Source organism: Antedon mediterranea, chromosome 6, assembly GCF_964355755.1.
Source record: "Antedon mediterranea chromosome 6, ecAntMedi1.1, whole genome shotgun sequence".
In the NCBI taxonomy this organism is placed as follows: domain Eukaryota; kingdom Metazoa; phylum Echinodermata; class Crinoidea; order Comatulida; family Antedonidae; genus Antedon; species Antedon mediterranea.
Window position 1 is genome coordinate 29,891,053 of NC_092675.1, and position 21,026 is coordinate 29,912,078.

Here is a 21,026-nt window from a genome sequence, read left to right on the forward strand (position 1 = left end):
AAATATAAATAAATGCATTCATTTAGCACACTATTATTTTTCTTTTGTAAATACACATAATTCTGTTTACTTTATGTAACAAAAAAATCTGATGCCCATGTCATATCAGTACCATATTTTGGCATTTGACTACCCTATTTGGGAACATCACACTTTTTGTCAAACTAGTTTGATAGTGTACAGAGTTTTATTTCAAAACATATCAGATATTGTATAATAAGTAGTGGTTGCAAAAAATAGTACTAATATTTATAATATATGGAGAGGGCGCTTTTCAAGAAAGAAATTTGACCTTGTTCCCATCTTCATTTTCGAGTAGATCGCGAGTAGCGTGACGAAGAAGGAAATCCGATCCCTGTGTTTAGCAGCTAAGCAGCAAGCCTGCTTCGAGGAGGAGAGTTTCTGGAAGAAAGTGTACACGTTGACACTTTAGGCACGTAGGCCAGAGCTTAGCCACTGACAATTTGCTTGGTTTTAGCAGTCATAACGCTTTCTGCAAAGGTAAGTGTATGCTCTTCTAGGCTTAACTTAGGCGTAAGTACAGGTATTTAACATTACCGTTTATTAATATTATCGTTATTATGAATATGAGTGAGGTTCCGTATCGTAAAGACAGCATAACAAATATTATTTATTTGTGAAAGCTAGGTTATCAGTTATCGGTGTTTTGCTTAACTGACTTTTCATTGTCTGGCTGGTGTGTTAATCAAAACAAACCAGGACCAAGAACTTATATTACACATGTAGTAGACTGCAGTAGGCCTAAGTTTTAATATTTTTTAGCATTGATACACCTTTACTTTATCAGTAGACTTATTTAATTACAATTGTTAATGTTAGTGTCTACAGCCTACAGGATTTGGTATAATAGGCCCTAGCCCACGTTTTTGTTTGTAAGAGCAGATTTTGCTTGTAAACTAAAAAGGTCTAGTGCTATTATAATACATTGTCATTGTGAGTAATTATTGTAAGTTTTAACTTTGTTTGTAACGATCAGCTTTCAAGATTAAAATTTGTGCTTTCTATTTCAGAAGGACATTGTGAATTGATTGCATAATATCTACTGTACAGTATAAAGTAACTTTTAATTGTTAACTCACGACGTCTACCGGAAGCAATCAAGGGTTAATAAACAAACTAAATTTGAGGGTTGGTAAACAGTTTTTGAAATACTGTATGCTAAAAGGAAAAAAAATACTGTAAAAAAAATACAGTAGTACTCGTACAGTAGTTCATATTTCTCAGTAAAAATTAAACTTTTAAAAAGTTTATTTTTTCTAATCTGTATTCGTTTAATAACTACTGGTAAAGTAAATTACTTTTTATGAAAAAACTAAAAATGATACACATGGAAGGAATATATAGGAATGAATGAAATAGTATAATTGGCTCTTGTACTATTGGTATAATTGATTAAAGTACAAGATTTTGTACTTTACTCCATGGTTGAAGTAAATTGTTTCAATGTACCACTGATGCATTAACATGTCACATTCCCTGAAGACCCCAACAGACACTGTAACCTTTGAAAACCCAGTCAATTCCTGCATATTTAATAATTCTGGTTTTATCTGTATCCTTGATTGTCTGGTGGTTATTTTGTATAGACATCATTGACAAAAATATTGTAGAATTTAAACACTATGTTATACAGTAACTGATTAGCATACATGTGTAATTAATATTAAAACAAGTCAGTATGTATGTCTATATACGGATGTGATGAGGACGGATTATATACAATATTTGGAGTTAATATCTTGTAAGGAAATTGAGTCTGACAACTCTTATAACTGAAAAGTAAGCCAAAATCACACATCTTGAAAAATAAGGTAAAAGAAATAAATTAAAACCTCATGGTCCAATATGGTTAATATATACAGTACTTGCAAAACATTTTGAGAAGATCTGTATTTTTTCTGTTACCAAATGCACTACTGTATCTTATAAAATATGTACATTGGTATATGTGATGTGATATTAAATAGTTGTGAAGTTTTAGCAGTAACCTGCAAGTACAGATAATATCATTATATCTTTTGAACTATAATGATTTGGTGTCATAATGTCATATTTGCAATTGAGTGAATAGTTCCAACAGGTGTGCTCTAATAGTACTCTCAGTAGATCTTACAAATCTCCAAGGCTTTCCTTTGATGATGTATACTATACAGAGGGTCTCTCAACTTATAAAAAGAAAGCTTTATCAGATAAATGTTTTATTGAATTGCAAATTTCAATACATATTGTCAGGAAAAATTTCATTCAAACCTACATTATGCTTGTCTCTCTTTCCTTTTCTGCTAGTGGCCAGGCATTACAGTTTACTAGTATGACAGTAATAACTCAGGGATTCTTGCAATCCTCTATTTCAGGGCAGTATAGTAAGCAAAGAATACGGTATAAAGCCCAATATACTGTACACCGTTAAACTGGTTATTATCGGGATGATTTTTGTGATTTTTGTCCTGAAACGAAAGATCACTATTATGGAAAACTAAACATAGATATTTCTTATCTTCACAGAGTCACAATGAAGTGGATGTCCTTGTTGCTATGCATGGTGGCCGTTGCTACGGCGGATAAATTCACAGCACTTGTTGAGCTTGAAAATTCTATTTATATTGAAAATAATATGGTAAATCAATTAAATAGCTACATTCAGGCAGAAGAAAAGAAAATGGAGCATCTTAAAGAGTAAGTAAAATATTTATATCGTTACAAGAATGATATTAATGACCTACACTACAGTATTGTTTCCACCAAGAGCAACATGATTACGTAGCTATTGAGTGCAACTGTCATTCTGCACATTCTCATATGTTTCTGAGCATGTGCAAAATGACTTTGTTACTTAATGATAGGCTCATACCTTAGTGGCGCATCATGAAAACGAATGTACTTATATTGTTACATGACTGTACAACAATCATCTCAACTTTATTTAGGTCATCTTCGTAAATGATATAAAAAAGCTGTATCTCCCTGATAAAACAGCCAATCAACCATATCTTTCAATACAGTGTGCGATGTGGATTTAAATATATTATACAATTTTAGTTTAAAAGGATTTAAACTGGTTATTTCCTCGTAGGATAGACAGGCTTTTAGAATAAACACCTTGTTAGAGCAGTTAGTAAGTTTATTTTGCTTGTAGTAATGTAAAATAAATGTTTTGTTGAGTATCATTGGTGAGGTCATATAGCCATGAGGTTAGCCTCATGTAGTAAAGATCATATCCATGAGGCCTCTCTAGGGTTAGCCTCATGTAGTAATTGTTAAGAAAATAATTCATTTAAATGATGAATGATTGATAATCTGGAAAATACATACTACTTTACATGATATTCAATGAAATCAGAAATGGTTGGTTAAACAGGAGTGTTGAACGCCCTGCTGTGAAACATACTATGACTGTTGTATTCAATGCAACCTTGTCATACCTGACTCAGAAAACAAGTAGTTTGTGTTGAAACGCAATAACATTTACCAAAATACTGTATACTATACTGTACATTATATAAACAAATTGTATTATTTATTATTACAGTTTTTATTTATAATTCATAGATACTATTTTAATGTACAGTGATAATCTTAACCCTTTAAATAATCTCTTCCACTCAACAAAAATCATGCGGCTGATTTACTACAGTATAAGATATTAATAATATTAATATACGATTTATAAAAGGTTTTCCCTCCCATTTTGTAGCATCTGTACATTATGGCTAGCCAATTTTCATCAATCTTTCAAAATTTGGTTGTAGATTCAAAATTATGATTAAAAAAAATATCCTATCCCTGTTCCACTGCCAGGAATCATGGCATCCTATCTTGTCCCACTGAATCAAATTATTTCTACTGTAGCATTGGTTTTACATTTCCTTTATGAATCATGGCAAGGAAATACCTAAGGGCCTGTTTCTATAGAGCAGAGAATACGGTTTTGAATACCGTTCTTTTCAAGAACCGTTTTTTCTTGCCAGCAGAAATGGGTCCCCACAAAAAACCACAAAAAAGAACCGATCTTAAAAACGGTTTCAAAAACCCCAATTTATTGCGGTCTCGATCGCAAAGAACCGTTCTGAAACCGGTTTCCGCGGAGCAATTTTTAGCTGCAACATAATCGCGGTCTCAATTTGACCCCAAAAACTGAACTCTGCAGTCTGCTGCACTGGGATGATTGCGGTCAACTCGCAGTCAAACTCGCGCGATAGGACCTAGGCCTAAGTCATTTTTATTTCTCTAGATAGTGAGTATTTTATTTAACTAAAAAATGTTGACCGATGCTATTATGAGGTTCGTAAAAAATATGTGAAGGAAAGAAGATGAGGGGACTTGTCGGGAGTCGGAAGAAAGACTCGCGTATAATAGGCCTACATGTTTTTAAGAATATTGTAAAGCGTGTGAAAAATAGACAAGTTCAACTTGACAATATCAGAGGGTGCGACGTAGGCCTACCTATACTTTAACCAAGGACCACAATAACGTTTCAGGTAATAATTCCCCCTTCTATGATGAAATGGATGCTATTTCTTGGGGATCGCGCTATGCGAAAAAAAGTAAACATGACCTCGATCAAATCGCACTTCCGCCTAACGAACTGCATTGTGGTGTATATAATGACGTCATTCATAACGAACGCACATGGACGGAACCGGTTTTATTGGAGTAAAAATTGAGCTGCAACGCGATCTTTATTTATAAACAACAGCCGAAACCGGTTTCCAAAAAACCGTTCTTTTTTTATTTTTCAATAGAAACAGGCCCTAAATATACGGTAATTTAACATTTTGTTTGTGCCAAATTCCGGAGTATGAATCAATATTTTACATAATTAATTATCAAACGTCTTACTGACAAGCATATTGATCTGTGGAATTTCATAATTATAGAAAGTGTCAGAAAGTATAGACGTCCTTCCTTTTAAATTTATCAATGGTCCTACAGGAAATGCCAGTATGTTTCCTAGAAAGAATATTAAATCATAGTCTATGTATTGTTAAAGAAATATTTTATTTTTTATTTATTTTATTTCAACACACAGCGAGAAGCCAATTACAGCATGCCTTACATAAAACAACAAAGCAGAAATATAAAAATATAAAATATCATACAGTACAGAAAGTTAAAAAAGCGTACCAACAGAGTATGCAACAGAGCATGAACTTAATATCATTCGATAAGAATTTGTATTGGTATTAATTATTCAGTAGTAAATTTACACACAAAATGTGTAAAATTGTAGGAAACCAGTAGCCATTCAGTAACTTTTCCAACAGGAAATGGTCAGTTTAATTGACTAGACTACAAGGACGTATGAGTTGCTTTCCCATCTGGGTTGTCTGTAAAACCCTACAGTGCAATTTGGTGTACTGTACTCTAATTGATGGCCTATGCTTTAGGATAGTAGTTACCAAAATAATACAGGAACAAGGCTAACCAGGTCACGCCCTCAATCATCCTAGTTACTAAAATAATATGAATTGCTTTCCAGGTTGGCAAGTAAGTTAACCCGGGTGAGCCAAGAGGCAGTAGAAGACCCTGACCGATACCTCCATCATCCGGTCAACAGCTTCCTTCTCATCAAACGGTTTCACTATGATTGGCAGGAGGTGGAGAATTTCATTAGACTTGATGAGCCACGCACAGGTAAGGCTTGTTTACATATTGTATCAATTGATTTACATCTAAAAGCTATACACATGCACTACTATCATTACCTATGTTTTATGTACACTTATGCTGATCTAAATCATAAGTAAATCAGCGGTAATTGCTAGTATCACCTCCATGTCGTTAACCCTCTATGTTCAGCCAATAAAACAGAAATTAATTTGGATAAACCACAGTTTCACTCTGATAAACTGTAATGTAACTAAAAAATTTATGTAAGAATGTATACATAGTATACAGTACAGTAGCTTCATTTATTCATTTAAAATCTACAAAATTATTTCAACCTTTGTACAGACTAGGTGTACAATGTGTGTAATTGAATTATAATCTAGGTCATAGTTTAAACAGAGAAGAGTTGAATTAACTCTTCCCTGGTTTAAATAACAATTCCATGTGGTAGGGCTACAATCCCGGCTACAATACTTTGATTAATAAGTTTCTATTTTGATAGTCCATTTCACAGTAGCCTCCACTTTTGTTTTAGGTCAATTCGAGCCTACTTATCTTTGTTTTGTGTTTTTTTATAGATTACATAGCAAACATCTCATCATACAAAGATATTATACCATCAGCCGAAGATGTTGAGGGCGCTGCTGTGGCATTGCTGAGGTTGCAGGATACGTACAAATTGACGACATCTGCAATATCAAATGGAAGCATACAAGGCACATGGGACACAGAACCTCTTTCTGGTATGTGATCATTTGATATTATTAATGTTGGTTTGACTGATTTGATGAATAATGATTGACAGGTGATTCTGACTGACGGATGAAATGTTGAGCAATTGACTTAAGCTCTGTCTACACTATCATATGATAAAAAAAGAGTGATGTGCCTAAATATGGTAGTGATATGCTTAAATATGGTAGTGATATGACATCATCATGTCCATATATAGGCACATCATATTTTTTTTTCACAAAAATGTTGATAGTGTAGACAGAGCTTTACTTCTTGAGGTTTATTGATTAGCAATGATACTTAACATGTAGAGAAGAGACAAGAAACAGGAAAAGGACAATTTGAATGGAAGCTATCAGATTGCTTGTAAAAAGCCAAAATAACTAAACTTCTCATAAAACTCCTCTGAAAACTAAAACCTTCCCAAACGTCCTATTTCACTCTTACTATTTAAATTGCATGTAAATTAAATTAAATCCGACATTTTGGACCTGGCCAAGAGTCTCGCGTTTTCTTCTTTTTTTCATTGTTTTTGTAAAAAAGAAATTACAAAATTATTTGTTAAGCCAGCTTAACATTTTACCTCATTCATTATAGCTGCCGAGTGTTTTGAGATAGGCCGGGCTGCATACAACAAGGATGATCATTACCACAGTGTACTTTGGATGCAAGAGGCATATAAAAAGATGTTAAAAGAAGAGAGCACAGATACTAAGAAAATTGTTGTCTTGGACTATTTGGCTTATTCAACATATATGGTACTTTATCCTTTTATTTTGTATTTAAATATGCATAATGTTTGTTTAGTGAAAAATTAATTGGTAATGATTTTAATGTTTTTAAGACTTTTTTACAAATTATAATTATATCAAATTCCTAACAAGTATATTTTTACTTAAATTATAGCAAGGGAATAAAAATGCAGCTATGATGGTGACAGAAGAACTCCTTAAATTAGGTAAGAATCAGTTAATTTATTAACTTAGATATTCAAGTTATGTTGTAATGAGGATAAGCTACACTCATTAATATAGTGTATTAGAGTTGAGCTACATCACTCAAATTACAGGGTTATATCATATTATGATTTATTATAATATTTCTCGGAAACAAGAAGAAAATCTTGTAAGAAATAATTGTTAACTTTGATTTTATCTGAAAGAAATAAATGTTTATTTGATTTGATATAAATTGTCAAAAGTTTTTCTTGTGAAAATAAATTGCAATTGAAATACAACCAATGTTTAAACTTGGCCATTTTAAAAACCATATCTGTAACCTTTGACCTTGCAGATGACCAGCATGAACGTGCAAAAAGTAATAAAGAATATTTTGAGCATGAAATAGCAAAAGAGAAGAAAGAGAAAGAAGAGAAAAAAGAAGGAGATAACGAAGATAAAGAAGAAGAAACTGTGGAGGATGAGGACAATGACCTAATGAACATTGCTCCTGGTGATAGACCGTGGAGCGCCCTCAATGAACGTGATCGTTATGAAGCTTTGTGTCGTGGAGATGAAAGTGTAGTTAAGGTTTGTATTAAAGTGAAATTTTGTCTTTTAAAAAAAATGTTTACATTTTAAGTTAAAAATACATATTCATATGATGTGAATTTAATATTATGAAATGGTAATGCAGCTTGATTGTTACCTTGCTTTCCAAGTTCTTAGGTCCAAATCCATGCTGTGACACAATACCAAGTCTCATAATGTGACAGTTTAGCATGTGTTTAGTTTCTCATTCTTTAAGTGGCAAGTTTGTTTTTTATGTGTGCTGTAATATTTACATTGTTCAAATACACCAGACAAATACCAAACACGTTTATGTATATTTGTTATTAGGCTATCATCAATTTGTCTTTGTACACATGTAGTTTGTGAACTGAAACATATGGACACAAACCACCAATTTAATTACTTAATCAAATTATCTTTCATTATCTATTTGAATACATACTTACATGGTGTAGCCATTATTGCTGACTACAGACCTAAGTGGAAGAATAACTGTGACTTTTAGCTTGAATTGCACACAGGTGTGGACGACAATCTAAGGGTCACTTTGTGTTCTATAGCTGCCACTAAACGGCACCCATGTCACCCTCAGCTAAACCCAAGTTTCAATGGAAAGATTTCAAAACATGACCATTTTTTTTTCAAATGTTAGGTTAAAGGGAAACCATGGCAACTAAGATGTTTCTACAAGCATAACAACGCACCAAGATTATTACTTAGTCCAATCAAAACAGAAGTTGTTTTCAAAAATCCAACTCTATTGTATTACCATGATATAATGGATGACAGAGAAATTAAAGTTATCAAGTCATTAGCATTACCAAAGGTAAATAACTTAAATGAAATAACTTAACTGAAATAAATTAAATGAAATAACTTGCTATGTATTTTGTTTATTTAAACTCAATTCTATTTGAATATTAAATAAGTATCTTATGAATACAATTTCATGAATACAAAATACACAATTTGTTATAGTTGAACAGAGCCACAATTCAAAATCCTAAAACCGGTGTATTAGAATATGCTGAATACCGTATAAGTAAAAGTGCCTGGTTGAAAAGCCATGAACATGCTGTTGTGCAAAGTGTGAATAATCGTATACAAGATATTACAGGTTTAACAATGGAAACAGCTGAAGAATTACAGGTAGGAAGAACTTTAATATACATCATTATTATATTATACATCTGTGTAAGTTAAATGTGTTTAATTTTATTTCGATAATATACATAAAGAAAACACAGATAAGAATAAGTAAACTGCAATCCAGGGCCGTAGCCAGCAGTACGGTTGGTAAGGTTTCAACATGACCACTTATTCACAGAGGCCTTTGACAACCCAGTGGATTGAACAGAGATTTCACCATTTTCTTGCAAAAACTGGACCACTTTATTCCTTGTGGCTGATAGTATGTCCCATATATGACACCATGCTTCAGCAGTTCCACAGCAAATCTCAATAGATATACAGTAGTCCCATAAATTGGTCATGTGATAAAATCTATTTTATTGCGACGTCTTGCTATTAGGGCAAGCATCATAAGCCACAGAGACTTCATGGTTGAACAATTTGAAAAACATTGTATGAATAAATTATCTTTCCACTTTTCAATTACAGAACTATTTAAAAAAGTATTTCAGCTAAAAGATAACAAAACAAATACTATAATAAAATTATATTTATTCATTTCAATAAAAAATGTTATCAAGAGCTCATTTCATAGAGTGCTTATTTTTTTAGGTTGTCAATTACGGAATAGGAGGACAGTATGAACCTCATTTTGATTTTGCAAGGGTAAGTAGTAGGTAAATGCGGTTAAAATGGAACAGAATTTCATTAATTGGTACAATCATTTCAAGAAGTTGTATATGAATATATGTATTACTACATTGAAATAAGATAAAATTGTTTTTACCTTCAAGATGTTAAATTTTACATTTTTTTTACCAAAATGTGTGTAAAAAAGTAAAATTAGAACTTCTTCTTATTTAAAACGTTCAAAAGTTATTAATATTTATAGTAATAATTTCTGAATTTCTGTTTAATTTAAATTATAGCATACATCAGTACTGTATATTGTTTGAAATGTTTTTGTATGCAATTAATAATAACATACAGTAGTAGCTACATTTTAATATTAATAATATTGTATTGCATACAATTTATAATTGTTTATATATATAAACAGAGAATGTATCCTTTTTCAGGTCAAAGGTTAAGCTTGCTGCTTACATGACCCAAATTCAGTTCTATTCTTTTTATAATCCCCTCATTGTAAGCATGGAGAAATTAGTATTTCAATTAATATTAAAGTGTGCCTTCACATTTGTTGTTACTATAGGTAACTTATCTATGTTAACTGTAGCATGATTTGTGTTGTATCAGGGGAGAGTGAGCACTCTTCTCTTCGTTTTGTTGTCTTTTATTTTAGCCACAGCATGGTTTTATTTCGAGCATGATTGATAACACTGGTTTAATGATTGTTAGATTTAATTAAAAAGAATATTAATATAGTAATAAATAAAATCAGGGTTTTGCAGGTATATTTCTGTCTTCAACCTAATATTAGATAATTAATGCGATGTTAGGTATTTTTTTTACTGTATGCTTAATTAGTTTTGTGTAAAATTAAGGAAAAGGATGATCCACTAGAAACTATATGGTTAATTAGTTTTATGTCAATTGTTGAGGATCGTCAACTGGCACTAACAGGGAAAGTTTATATAATGGATGTAGGATGGTTGATTATATGCAATAGAATTCTTAAACTCAGGAAACCAGGCTTTCAAAGTTAATGAACTATATAAATATATTTTAGTATTATCAAGGAAGAGTAATATTTACTTTTCTCCAGGACTGTATTATAAAGAAATAAGAACATGTAATGTTTGATGTAATATTTGAGCTGATTTTTTTTACTAGAAAAATAGCAGATACTGTAATAGGGGAACCATTCCATTTAGAATTTATAACCCTGAATTAATTATTTAATTTTTCAACTCATAGTTTAATAGTGCGAGTACAGTAGTACTAGAGTACTACTGTAATATTATTAAACTTTAAAGTATGCACTATATGAATTTTAGGAGTAATTGCCATTATGGATTTATTTCATTTATTTTTTTTTTCTAAAAGAATGGTTTCATTAGAATTTAAAGCAAGTAGGTTTTGTGCAGGATTTTATAAACTCTTATTTATACTTTATTCATATCGTACGATATACTTAGACTTATTAACCACTTATAAGCATGTGCACTTATTTGGCTGAAGGAGATTAGATGTTACAGATGTTTTATTGTCTTGCAGAGACCAAATGTTTATAGCGATGGCAATAGATTAGCAACAATGCTATTTTATGTAAGTAACAAGGTGCGCCATTAGCTGGTAGGATTATTCAGTTATCATTGGTAGTCGGCACGACCCTTGTTACGCCCCTTGTCACGCCCATAATACTTGTATTTAGTACAGAAGCAATCGAATGTGTAGTGCTTCTGTTTTGTGTTTACCATTTTACAATTATTTTGTGTGCGTTTCCATGCCATACTACTTTTCTGTGCTTTTCCGTGCCATACCACTGCTAACTGAATTTTCCTCCAGCAACTTATTTCTTCATTTTATATAATTATAATTTTTTGTGTTCGTAGAAAGAAGAAGTGAACGCATTCAAAGAACTTGGTACTGGTAATAGAATTGCCACACTTCTTTTTTATGTGAGTATGGCAACAGAGAACAGTCGCAAGAACAAAAGCCACTGAGAAAAAAAGCCATTAGACGTTAAATTATTACAGAGAGAACTAGATAGTTTTGGACATTTGTTTATTACTTTTTTTATAATTTAATTATATTATTTAATTAAAGTTCTAGACATGAAAATTCAAAATATTGAAAATTGATGAATTATCATTTGATTGCTTTTGATTCCTGGTGGCTTTTAGTCTCGCGGCCTTTTGATTTCTACCTCACACTTTGCTGATCAACCAAGAAAGTCTTTCTTGTGTACACAAAAGTCACGCAGCTTTAACCATAATTATTTACTACTTTCTTGCAATGAATGGACCTTGAGCATGGTTCCCACTAGAATGCAACACAGCGATGTATCAACACAAAGTGCTGTATTGCATAATGACAAATGGGTACCAACAACAAAACAGTGTTGCAAGTATCACAGGTTTGATTTCAAGCAGGCGGGTGAAAATAAAGATGTTGGAAAGGCATTTTCTTACATTGCGTAGGTTGCGTTGTGTCGCTAGTGGCAACCAAGCTTCAAAGGCAACCAGGTTTAAACAAGTTTGCAGTCTTTTAAGAGGAAAAGCTAAAATGATTCAAGTGATTTTAAATATTAAAAACATGCAATGTATTGTATTCAAATTATACCAAGCACCATGTTTATTTATATACTTGCTACTTATAATGTTTCCTAATCATTTTAAATTCCTGGAATAGCATAGGCCAGCACATTGGGTAATTGTTTGATCTGACCACTGATGCAAGACCTTCTGTATTGTCTGTTCATGTTCATAATAGCTTGTACTCTAAGGGCCAGGATTTGTTTAACAGGGAATGCTATCATATTAATATTCTGGCAAAAATAAAGTAGTTCATAATTTTATTTTAGTTAGGGGAATACGCACATCTATCACTCTCCACCTAGCATTACCCACATGGATCCACTCCTGACTTGAATATTTTTTTTTCGTATTCAATATAACTTGAACTATTTTGTTTTAATTGCTACAACATGCCAGTGAATGCCAGATTATTTGTCACCAAGCAAAGTGTGTTGGTAAACATAAACAATTTTTAAAAAGTACAATTATGGTTGGTGTGATCAATAATTACATATTGCTACTGTTAAATACAGGGTCTCTAATATTAACAATGACATGCACATACTAAGTGTCCAGCTTGTTTAGGAGAGATGTCCAGTGTCACATCTCTACACACTAAAGCACACAAGTTCTTTTTATTAGCCTCATTCTAGTAATGGAACTTTATTTCTTTTGCTACCATTGGTGTTTTCTTACATTACTTATCAATTTAAACATTGAAACAAGTTAAATGTTATATTTACTCTACTCATGCACAATTTGTTTTTGCACTCCAGAAGTTATTTTATATTTTATAACACCATGATGTTGTTCATTATTTGCTCACAATTAGGTGGTTGTACATTGCATGTTTCAGGTTTTTGTAAAATGTTTCTGAATTTGTTTGAATAAGGTGATGTTGTGGTGCTTCACGTTTTAAGCTGTAAGCTCTGTCTCTACTATCAAACTAGTTTGACAAAAAAAGTGTGATGTCACTAAATATGGTAGTGATATGCTCAAATATGATAGTGATATGACATCATCATGTCCTTGGACACATCACATAAAGTTTGATAGTGTAGACAGAGCTTAACTCTGCAGCGTTTACTGATATCCTTTGACGTTCACAGGATAAAACAAATAATGAATGTTTATGAGTAGAATGGAGTCCCCTGGTTAAATAGACCAGTCCGTCTCATGAAAATAGTTTATCCATTCCACTCATAAAAATTCCTTGTAGATTAATGAATTGGTTCAAATTTAGGTAAATAATTTACATTGAAAGAAGATATTTTAATTACCTCTAACACAATTTCAACTAATGATTGATTGGTTTTATTTTTGTCTAAAGATTTTAATTATCTTATCTTCAATTTGAATTGCCCTTTGTTTTTTTAGATGAGTGATGTTGAAGCAGGAGGAGCAACAGTCTTTACTGAAGTTGGTGCCAGAATGATGCCAATTAAGGTATGAATAATTCCAAATAAGGTATGAATGATGCCAAATAAGGTATGAATGATGCCAAATAAGGTATGAATAATACCAAAAATATATGAATAATGCCAAATAAGGTATGAATGATGCCAAATAAGATATGAATAATGCCAAATAAGGTATGAATAATTCCAAATAAGATATGAATGATTCCAAATAAGGTATGAATGATGCCAAATAAGGTATGAATGATGCCAAATAAGGTATGAATGATGCCAAATAAGGTATGAATGATGCCAAATAAGGTATGAATGATGCCAAATAAGGTATGAATGATGCCAAATAAGGTATGAATGATGCCAAATAAGGTATGAATGATGCCAAATAAGGTATGAATGATGCCAAATAAGGTAGGAATGATGCCAATTAAGGTAAGAATGATGCCAAATAAGGTATGAATGATGCCAAATAAGGTATGAATGATGCCAAATAAGGTATGAATGATGCCAAATAAGGTATGAATGATGCCAAATAAGGTATGAATGATTCCAAATAAGGTATGAATGATGCCAAATAAGGTATGAATGATGCCAAATAAGGTATGAATGATGCCAAATAAGGTATGAATGATGCCAAATAAGGTATGAATGATGCCAAATAAGGTATGAATGATGCCAAATAAGGTAGGAATGATGCCAAATAAGGTAAGAATGATGCCAAATAAGGTATGAATGATGCCAAATAAGGTATGAATGATGCCAAATAAGGTATGAATGATGCCAAATAAGGTAGGAATGATGCCAAATAAGGTATGAATGATGCCAAATAAGGTATGAATGATGCCAAATAAGGTATGAATGATGCCAAATAAGGTAGGAATGATTCCAAATAAGGTAGGAATGATTCCAAATAAGGTATGAATGATGCCAAATAATGTATGAATGATGCCAAATAATGTATGAATAATGCCAAATAAGGTATGAACGATTCCAAATAAGGTATGAACGATTCCAAATAAGGTATGAACGATGCCAAATAAGGTAAGAACGATGCCAAATAATGTAAGAACGATGCCAAATAATGTAAGAACGATGCCAAATAAGGTATGAATAATGCCAAATAAGGTATGAATGATTCCAAATAAGATATGAATGATTCCAAATAAGGTATGAATGATTCCAAATAAGATATGAATGATTCCAAATAAGATATGAATGATTCCAAATAAGGTATGAATGATTCCAAATAAGGTATGAATGATGCCAAATAAGGTATGAATGATGCCAAATAAGGTATGAATGATTCCAAATAAGGTATGAATGATGCCAAAAAAGGTATGAATGATGCCAAATAAGGTATGAATGATGCCAAATAAGGTAAGAATGATGCCAAATAAGGTAAGAATGATGCCAAATAAGGTATGAATGATGCCAAATAAGGTATGAATGATGCCAAATAAGGTATGAATGATGCCAAATAAGGTAAGAATGATGCCAAATAAGGTATGAATGATGCCAAATGAGGTATGAATGATGCCAAATGAGGTATGAATGATGCCAAATGAGGTATGAATGATGCCAAATGAGGTATGAATGATGCCAAATGAGGTATGAATGATGCCAAATGAGGTATGAATGATGCCAAATGAGGTATGAATGATGCCAAATGAGGTATGAATGATGCCAAATGAGGTATGAATGATGCCAAATGAGGTATGAATGATGCCAAATGAGGTATGAATGATGCCAAATGAGGTATGAATGATGCCAAATGAGGTATGAATGATGCCAAATGAGGTATGAATGATGCCAAGTGAGGTATGAATGATGCCAAGTGAGGTATGAATGATGCCAAGTGAGGTATGAATGATGCCAAGTGAGGTATGAATGATGCCAAGTGAGGTATGAATGATGCCAAGTAAGGTATGAATGATGCCAAATAAGGTATGAATGATGCCAAATAAGGTATGAATGATGCCAAATAAGGTATGAATGATGCCAAATAAGGTATGAATGATGCCAAATAAGGTATGAATGATGCCAAATAAGGTATGAATGATGCCAAATAAGGTATGAATGATGCCAAATAAGGTATGAATGATGCCAAATAAGGTATGAATGATGCCAAATAAGGTATGAATGATGCCAAATAAGGTATGAATGATGCCAAATAAGGTATGAATGATGCCAAATAAGGTATGAATGATGCCAAATAAGGTATGAATGATGCCAAATAAGGTATGAATGATGCCAAATAAGGTATGAATGATGCCAAATAAGGTATGAATGATGCCAAATAAGGTATGAATGATGCCAAATAAGGTATGAATGATGCCAAATAAGGTATGAATGATGCCAAATAAGGTATGAATGATGCCAAATAAGGTATGAATGATGCCAAATAAGGTATGAATGATGCCAAATAAGGTATGAATGATGCCAATTGAGGTATGAATGATGCCAATTGAGGTATGAATGATGCCAATTGAGGTATGAATGATGCCAATTGAGGTATGAATGATGCCAATTGAGGTATGAATGATGCCAATTGAGGTATGAATGATGCCAATTGAGGTATGAATGATGCCAATTGAGGTATGAATGATGCCAAGTGAGGTATGAATGATGCCAAGTGAGGTATGAATGATGCCAAATGAGGTATGAATGATGCCAAATGAGGTATGAATGATGCCAAATGAGGTATGAATGATGCCAAATGAGGTATGAATGATGCCAAATGAGGTATGAATGATGCCAAATGAGGTATGAATGATGCCAAGTGAGGTATGAATGATGCCAAGTGAGGTATGAATGATGCCAAGTGAGGTATGAATGATGCCAAGTGAGGTATGAATGATGCCAAGTGAGGTATGAATGATGCCAAGTGAGGTATGAATGATGCCAAGTGAGGTATGAATGATGCCAAGTGAGGTATGAATGATGCCAAGTGAGGTATGAATGATGCCAAGTGAGGTATGAATGATGCCAAGTGAGGTATGAATGATGCCAAGTGAGGTATGAATGATGCCAAGTGAGGTATGAATGATGCCAATTGAGGTATGAATGATGCCAAGTGAGGTATGAATGATGCCAAGTGAGGTATGAATGATGCCAAATGAGGTATGAATGATGCCAAATGAGGTATGAATGATGCCAAATGAGGTATGAATGATGCCAAATGAGGTATGAATGATGCCAAATGAGGTATGAATGATGCCAAATGAGGTATGAATGATGCCAAATGAGGTATGAATGATGCCAAATGAGGTATGAATGATGCCAAATGAGGTATGAATGATGCCAAATGAGGTATGAATGATGCCAAATGAGGTATGAATGATGCCAAATGAGGTATGAATGATGCCAAATGAGGTATGAATGATGCCAAATGAGGTATGAATGATGCCAAATGAGGTATGAATGATGCCAAATAAGGTATGAATGATGCCAAATAAGGTATGAATGATGCCAAATAAGGTATGAATGATGCCAAATAAGGTATGAATGATGCCAAATAAGGTATGAATGATGCCAAATGAGGTATGAATGATGCCAAATGAGGTATGAATGATGCCAAATGAGGTATGAATGATGCCAAATGAGGTATGAATGATGCCAAATGAGGTATGAATGATGCCAAGTGAGGTATGAATGATGCCAAATAAGGTATGAATGATGCCAAATGATGTATGAATGATGCCAAATGAGGTATGAATGATGCCAAATGAGGTATGAATGATGCCAAGTGAGGTATGAATGATGCCAAGTGAGGTATGAATGATGCCAAGTGAGGTATGAATGATGCCAAGTGAGGTATGAATGATGCCAAGTGAGGTATGAATGATGCCAAATGAGGTATGAATGATGCCAAATGAGGTATGAATGATGCCAAATAAGGTATGAATGATGCCAAATAAGGTATGAATGATTCCAAATGAGGTATGAATGATTCCAAATGAGGTATGAATGATGCCAAGTGAGGTATGAATGATGCCAAGTGAGGTATGAATGATGCCAATTAAGGTAGGAATGATGCCAAATAAGGTAGGAATGATGCCAATTAAGGTAGGAATGATTCCAAATAAGGTATGAATGATTCCAAATAAGGTATGAATGATTCCAAATAAGGTATGAATGATTCCAAATAAGGTATGAATGATTCCAAATAAGGTATGAATGATTCCAAATAAGGTATGAATGATTCCAAATAAGGTATGAATGATTCCAAATAAGGTATGAATGATGCCAAATAAGGTATGAATGATGCCAAATAAGGTATGAATGATGCCAAATAAGGTATGAATGATGCCAAATAAGGTATGAATGATGCCAATTAAGGTATGAATGATGCCAATTAAGGTATGAATGATGCCAATTAAGGTGCATGAATGATGCCAATTAAGGTGCATGAATGATGCCAAATAAGGTGCATGAATGATGCCAAATAAGGTGCATGAATGATGCCAAATAAGGTGCATGAATGATGCCAAATAAGATATGAATGATGCCAAATAAGGTATGAATGATGCCAAATAAGGTATGAATGATGCCAAATAAGGTATGAATGATGCCAAATAAGGTATGAATGATGCCAAATAAGGTATGAATGATGCCAATTGAGGTATGAATGATGCCAAATGAGGTATGAATGATGCCAAGTGAGGTATGAATGATGCCAAATGAGGTATGAATGATGCCAAATGAGGTATGAATGATGCCAAATGAGGTATGAATGATGCCAAATGAGGTAAGAATGATGCCAAATGAGGTATGAATGATGCCAAATGAGGTATGAATGATGCCAAATGAGGTATGAATGATGCCAAATGAGGTATGAATGATGCCAAATGAGGTATGAATGATGCCAAATGAGGTATGAATGATGCCAAATGAGGTATGAATGATGCCAAATGAGGTATGAATGATTCCAAATGAGGTATGAATGATGCCAAATGAGGTATGAATGATGCCAAATGAGGTATGAATGATGCCAAATGAGGTATGAATGATGCCAAATGAGGTATGAATGATGCCAAATGAGGTATGAATGATGCCAAATGAGGTATGAATGATGCCAAATGAGGTAAGAATGATGCCAAATGAGGTAAGAATGATGCCAAATGAGGTATGAATGATGCCAAATGAGGTATGAATGATGCCAAATGAGGTATGAATGATGCCAAATGAGGTATGAATGATGCCAAATGAGGTATGAATGATGCCAAATGAGGTATGAATGATGCCAAATGAGGTATGAATGATGCCAAATGAGGTATGAATGATGCCAAATGAGGTATGAATGATGCCAAATGAGGTAAGAATGATGCCAAATGAGGTAAGAATGATGCCAAATGAGGTAAGAATGATGCCAAATGAGGTATGAATGATGCCAAATGAGGTATGAATGATGCCAAATGAGGTATGAATGATGCCAAATGAGGTATGAATGATGCCAAATGAGGTATGAATGATGCCAAATGAGGTATGAATGATGCCAAATGAGGTATGAATGATGCCAAATGAGGTATGAATGATGCCAAATGAGGTATGAATGATGCCAAATGAGGTATGAATGATGCCAAATGAGGTATGAATGATGCCAAATGAGGTATGAATGATGCCAAATGAGGTATGAATGATGCCAAGTAATGTATGAATGATGCCAAGTAATGTATGAATGATTCCAAATAATGTATGAATGATTCCAAATAATGTATGAATGATTCCAAATAAGGTATGAATGATGCCAAATAAGGTATGAATGATGCCAAATAAGGTATGAATGATGCCAAATAAGGTATGAATGATGCCAAATAAGGTATGAATGATGCCAAATAAGGTAGGAATGATGCCAAATAAGGTAGGAATGATGCCAATTAAGGTATGAGTAGTTTACATGCTCCTACGAAAACCTCCTAATATAATTATCCCTAAAAAGTGTGCAAATTGGGTGAGAATAAATTATAAATACAAGAAGCTTTAAATCTAAAAACTCAAGGTAATTTACTCAACTGTTTTAAAATGATGATATTGTTTGCTATCTTTCAGAAATCCGCAGCATTTTGGTACAATTTGTATAAGTCTGGAGAAGGTGATTTGTTAACAAGACATGCTGGATGTCCTGTACTGGCTGGCACTAAATGGGGTATGGTGTTATTGATTATATTATTACTTTTAATAATGGAGAATAATAATAATTACAGTATTAATATGACATTTTTAGTGTCATGTTATTGAAAACAAACCCTCATACTGTAATATGTTTACAAGCAGCATGTCTGGGAGACTGCCCTGAATAGCTTGTTTACTGCGTACTTCTTCCTAAAAAAGACATCTAGACATATTCTAATACTAATCGAGTTGTTAATTTTCTCTCGCAGAGAGTTCAAACTTAATTAAAACACTTCTCAACTTTGATCACTATGTATTTATTACAAGTCATACAGATGTATAACATTAGATAAAAATTAGTACTATATAATTTTTTTGCGATGCTTAATAAAATAAGTTTTGTTTTTGTTTTACAGTGAGCAACAAATGGATTCATGAATATGGACAAGAATTTTTACGACCGTGCAGTCTTTATCCCGATGAATAGGTCAAGCCAGTGGCAGTCATGTATTTATGTTAAAATTCTAAATTTATACAACGGTACTTTTGGACAAATTTATGCTAATTGTACAAAAGCTTAAAATATCTATTTCCTCTGCATTTCACAACCATATTTAATGTGTAGATAAATTTGGAATAGTTTAGATACAGTAGGTGAGAATCAGGTATATGTCCTTAGTGTGTAGCTAGCATCAGCCAGGCAATTTAACAACAGGGTGCTGAGCTCTGGAGATCAAAGGGTTTATCTGTGGTTGCAACATGATCAGGCCCACGTCCCTTAACAGTCACTGCGCGCCACGGAAAACATGTACGTAATACAGTACTGTTGGTATTTGTCGCAGCCAGACATAAGATCAAAGGACTGTTACAAGTTCCTATCTTGGCAAGGCGAGCTCAGTGTCCTGTTGTTAGATTGCCTTGGTATCAGTCACTTCAGTCAAACTATTGTCACAGTCATTGATTAGCAGGTTGTGATTGTTTTGATTTTGTGACATGCAATAATGGCTTTATGGTATATATAAATACAATTGTTCATCTTTTGTGAACAATCTTATGGGTTTAAAGCAAAATATAATGAGTTGTGCCATAATTGCCAATCAACAGTAATAAGTAGATTAGTTAAGAATTTTAAATATTATCCCCTTGCCCAGAAGCATATGTTGTCATAAATTGCCCTATCTATTTTTGTAGGTACTGTAGTTAAGGTTTTTATCGGTGCTATTCAGTTTTATCAATAAATAATGAACACAATATTCTGTTTCTAGTGTTTTATTTCTACTTTGCAAAGTACTCCA

At 33.2% G+C, this 21,026-nt stretch overlaps 1 protein-coding gene across 2 annotated transcripts; it reads left to right on the forward strand.

Moving 5' to 3' along the window:
• The first annotated feature begins 326 nt into the window (after positions 1-326).
• On the forward strand, positions 327-20,971 carry LOC140050943 (prolyl 4-hydroxylase subunit alpha-1-like). Of its 2 annotated transcripts, none has more exons than XM_072095954.1 (14): positions 327-501; positions 2,527-2,697; positions 5,501-5,655; positions 6,210-6,374; positions 6,964-7,124; positions 7,273-7,324; positions 7,660-7,895; positions 8,530-8,703; positions 8,856-9,026; positions 9,621-9,674; positions 11,187-11,237; positions 13,586-13,654; positions 19,669-19,765; positions 20,148-20,971. In XM_072095954.1, the coding sequence occupies exons 2-14, from the start codon at positions 2,534-2,536 to the stop codon at positions 20,216-20,218; spliced, it is 1,620 nt and encodes a 539-aa protein (XP_071952055.1). In that variant the 5' UTR covers positions 327-501; positions 2,527-2,533; the 3' UTR covers positions 20,219-20,971. The 2 variants fall into 2 exon arrangements, with proteins under 2 accessions (XP_071952055.1, XP_071952054.1); XM_072095953.1 differs by lacking the exon at positions 11,187-11,237 and adding an exon at positions 11,525-11,590 and having other exon boundaries at positions 20,148-20,970.
• The last annotated feature ends 55 nt before the right edge of the window (positions 20,972-21,026 follow it).

What these genes read in the sequence shown, in the direction of transcription:
- LOC140050943 (XM_072095953.1), top strand. Translation starts at nt 2,534, where the DNA reads ATGAAGTGGATGTCCTTGTTGCTATGCATGGTGGCCGTTGCTACGGCG. An exon ending in GGACACAGAACCTCTTTCTG is followed by an intron (nt 6,375 to 6,963) that starts GTATGTGATCAT and finishes CATTCATTATAG; the next exon opens with CTGCCGAGTGTTTTGAGATA. An exon ending in TTGCCACACTTCTTTTTTAT is followed by an intron (nt 11,591 to 13,585) that starts GTGAGTATGGCA and finishes TTGTTTTTTTAG; the next exon opens with ATGAGTGATGTTGAAGCAGG.